General features: G+C 35.7%; 1 protein-coding gene across 1 annotated transcript; it reads left to right on the forward strand.

Annotated features, from left to right (window-relative positions):
* Positions 1 to 1,797: 1,797 nt before the first annotated feature.
* On the forward strand, positions 1,798 to 2,482 carry SARC_14037 (hypothetical protein). The gene has a single exon (XM_014291835.1). It carries the CDS (start codon positions 1,923 to 1,925, stop codon positions 2,424 to 2,426), a length of 504 nt encoding a protein of 167 aa, XP_014147310.1. The 5' UTR covers positions 1,798 to 1,922; the 3' UTR covers positions 2,427 to 2,482.
* Positions 2,483 to 2,774: the final 292 nt, after the last annotated feature.

Here is a 2,774-nt window from a genome sequence, read left to right on the forward strand (position 1 = left end):
TAAATAAGTAAATAATTATATATATATAATACATATAACTATACTATATTATATATATATATATATATTATATATATATATATAATATATATATATATAATATATGTATATATACATACATACATATACATATATATATATATATATATATATATATATAAATATATATATATATATATATATACGCTTTGACAATTACGATCAAATACACGTTCGTACAGTTCATACAATACGTAGTGACATGTATGTGGAAAAATGTGACAGCATATAGTTGCATCGTATAAGTTGGGAGATATTGTGAGGTCATTGAGACTGATATATAAACATAGTTGACACTTCAATAGCACAATTTACACGAAAAGACGTTCTGGAACCTTGTGGCCGTATGAGCTTCCTTCTTGTGCTTGAAAGTTTACGACTAATGTCTCACAAAACACTATCGTTGATATTCACGTGCCAGACTGCCACCATCAGCTTTTAACTCAGTCATGAAATACTATGTGGAAACAGTGATGTAACTATATGATGTACCTTGTGAACGACCACAGAAATTCTTTCCTACTGTGCACGATTGTACAGTGTCTAGCTGGTTGAGAGTCGCAATTCCCCCGATAGAGGCCTTAATATCTGCTTCGGAGACGCCCTCGTTGAGCTTCCACATGACAATGTGCATTATAGGCATTTTGGCAAAGTGCGTTTAAATCCCAGTGATATGTGACAAAGCGGCCTATGGTACGTATACAGACTCTTTGAAACATCACTGACATTCATATTTTAAATTTACGAAAGCCGCGAAGCCAAATATCACTTTTTTCTATGAAAAATTAGAAAGTGATTTGGAAGGACAAAAAATAAATAAATAAATTGCACGCGCAGCCTTCTCGCCGGCTAAAATATCAATTTTGGCGCAAAATTCGAAAACTGTATTTACACGGCCTCCTGACCCTCCTGTCTAACATATATATATATATATATATATATATGTATATATATATATTAATGTATATATATATATAGTATAAAATATGTATATATATATATATATATATATAATATATTTGTTTTAAAAAAATATACAAATAAAATAAATACATGTAAAATATAAAGCTGCGGGTTGCTGTGATTCCCACTCTGATTTCAATTTAACGCTTGTGGATATTTTTATCATTGCTAAACTTACTCTTTCTTGTTTCTACGAGGGCATCAAGTCGCCATTGCTAACACTTAAAACTTTAAGCGAATGATAACACGCCAAAATGTTAAGCTATACTTAAATATTGTCCATACTGACGTAATCGGCTTTTCTATATCAACAAATATTTAGGCACATGCACGTGAATCTTGGGTTTGTTTTGTTGGTTTTTAAAAACAAAATGTGTTCTTTTGTCAGGAGGCTATGCAAAATGCCGGTGCCAACTGCCATATGTCAATACTTTCAGTTTCATACCCCAGAGCCAACCAGAGCGTCAGAAGTGCGACTATATCAAATTATTTTTATTTTAGACAAAAAACAAAAACAAAACCCCCCCCAAAAATGCTGGATTGCAAATTTGCCGTGGACTTTCACAACAATACAGACACGGAGTATTTTTCTCCTCTACTAGTAGCTGTTGCGAGTTGCGACTTGTGACTCATGTGAGTTGTGACTTGTGTGGAGTTGTGTTCAGCGATGAGTGTCACTGTCACTGAGTGATTGCAAACGAGTGAGAGAATAGAAAAAAATGATATCCCTCGCCGGCCTCGCGTAGTAATTCACAATTTTCGCACGCATTTTCATGATGTGTGGGCGACTGCGGCCGCACTAAAAATTCTATTCTGTTTTGTAATATATAAATATATATATATATATAGATATATCAACTATAGCAGAGATTCCCATATTTTCTCTATCGTCAACAGAACGTTTAAAAAAAATAGTCATCATGAGTTTGGAGGAAGCTAAGGTACAATACCAAAAATTGGCAGTGGACTTGAACAAGAAGTTTGGAAGCCAGCCACAAATCAAGCAGGTCACCGAGAAGACCGGTGCTCAAGCTGCACATGTTGTACTAGGCGGTGCCGCAATTGCCTTCCTTTCCGCGTGGTTAATCTTCGGAGCCGACTTTGTTACCACGCTCGTTGCTGTAGTATACCCCGCCTACGCGTCTATCCAGGCCATCGAGGCGCTCGGCTCCACTGACGATGCACAGTGGTTGACCTATTGGGTTATCTACGCCTGTCTAAACGTTCTTGAGTTTGGTGAGGAGTACCTGCTCGAGTTTATCCCCGTGTACTACGTGGTAAAGATGTGCTTGTGCGTCTGGATGTTCCTTCCCTCTACCCAAGGAGCGTCTATTGTGTACAAAAATGCCATCAAGCCTTTGGTCAACAAGGACACCGCCGCTAAGGTTTCTGAAGCCATTTCCACCGAAGCCAAGGTCGAGTAAAATCGCCGTCGCGGAGATATCTCATTCTGTAAATAAATATATTTTGTGATGCCGTGTAGGCTATATTTATATTTGCGTGTATTTTTTGTTTATCGTCGCGTATAAGTTTGAGCTCTTAGGCTCTGTCTTCATTTTAAAAGGCTTGAATCATCTCGAGATTTGAACAAAGGGTGTTGTATGCTATGCAAAACGAAGTTCAACGGCATATTCTAGCTGATGCGCTTAACAAAAAGGACAATTTCATTTCTCAAAAGCTTACTAAACATTCACTACAAATAATATATATATATATATATATATATATATATATATATATATATATATATATATATTATATATATATGTATA

This window comes from Sphaeroforma arctica, assembly GCF_001186125.1.
Source record: "Sphaeroforma arctica JP610 unplaced genomic scaffold supercont1.4057, whole genome shotgun sequence".
In the NCBI taxonomy this organism is placed as follows: Eukaryota; class Ichthyosporea; order Ichthyophonida; genus Sphaeroforma; species Sphaeroforma arctica.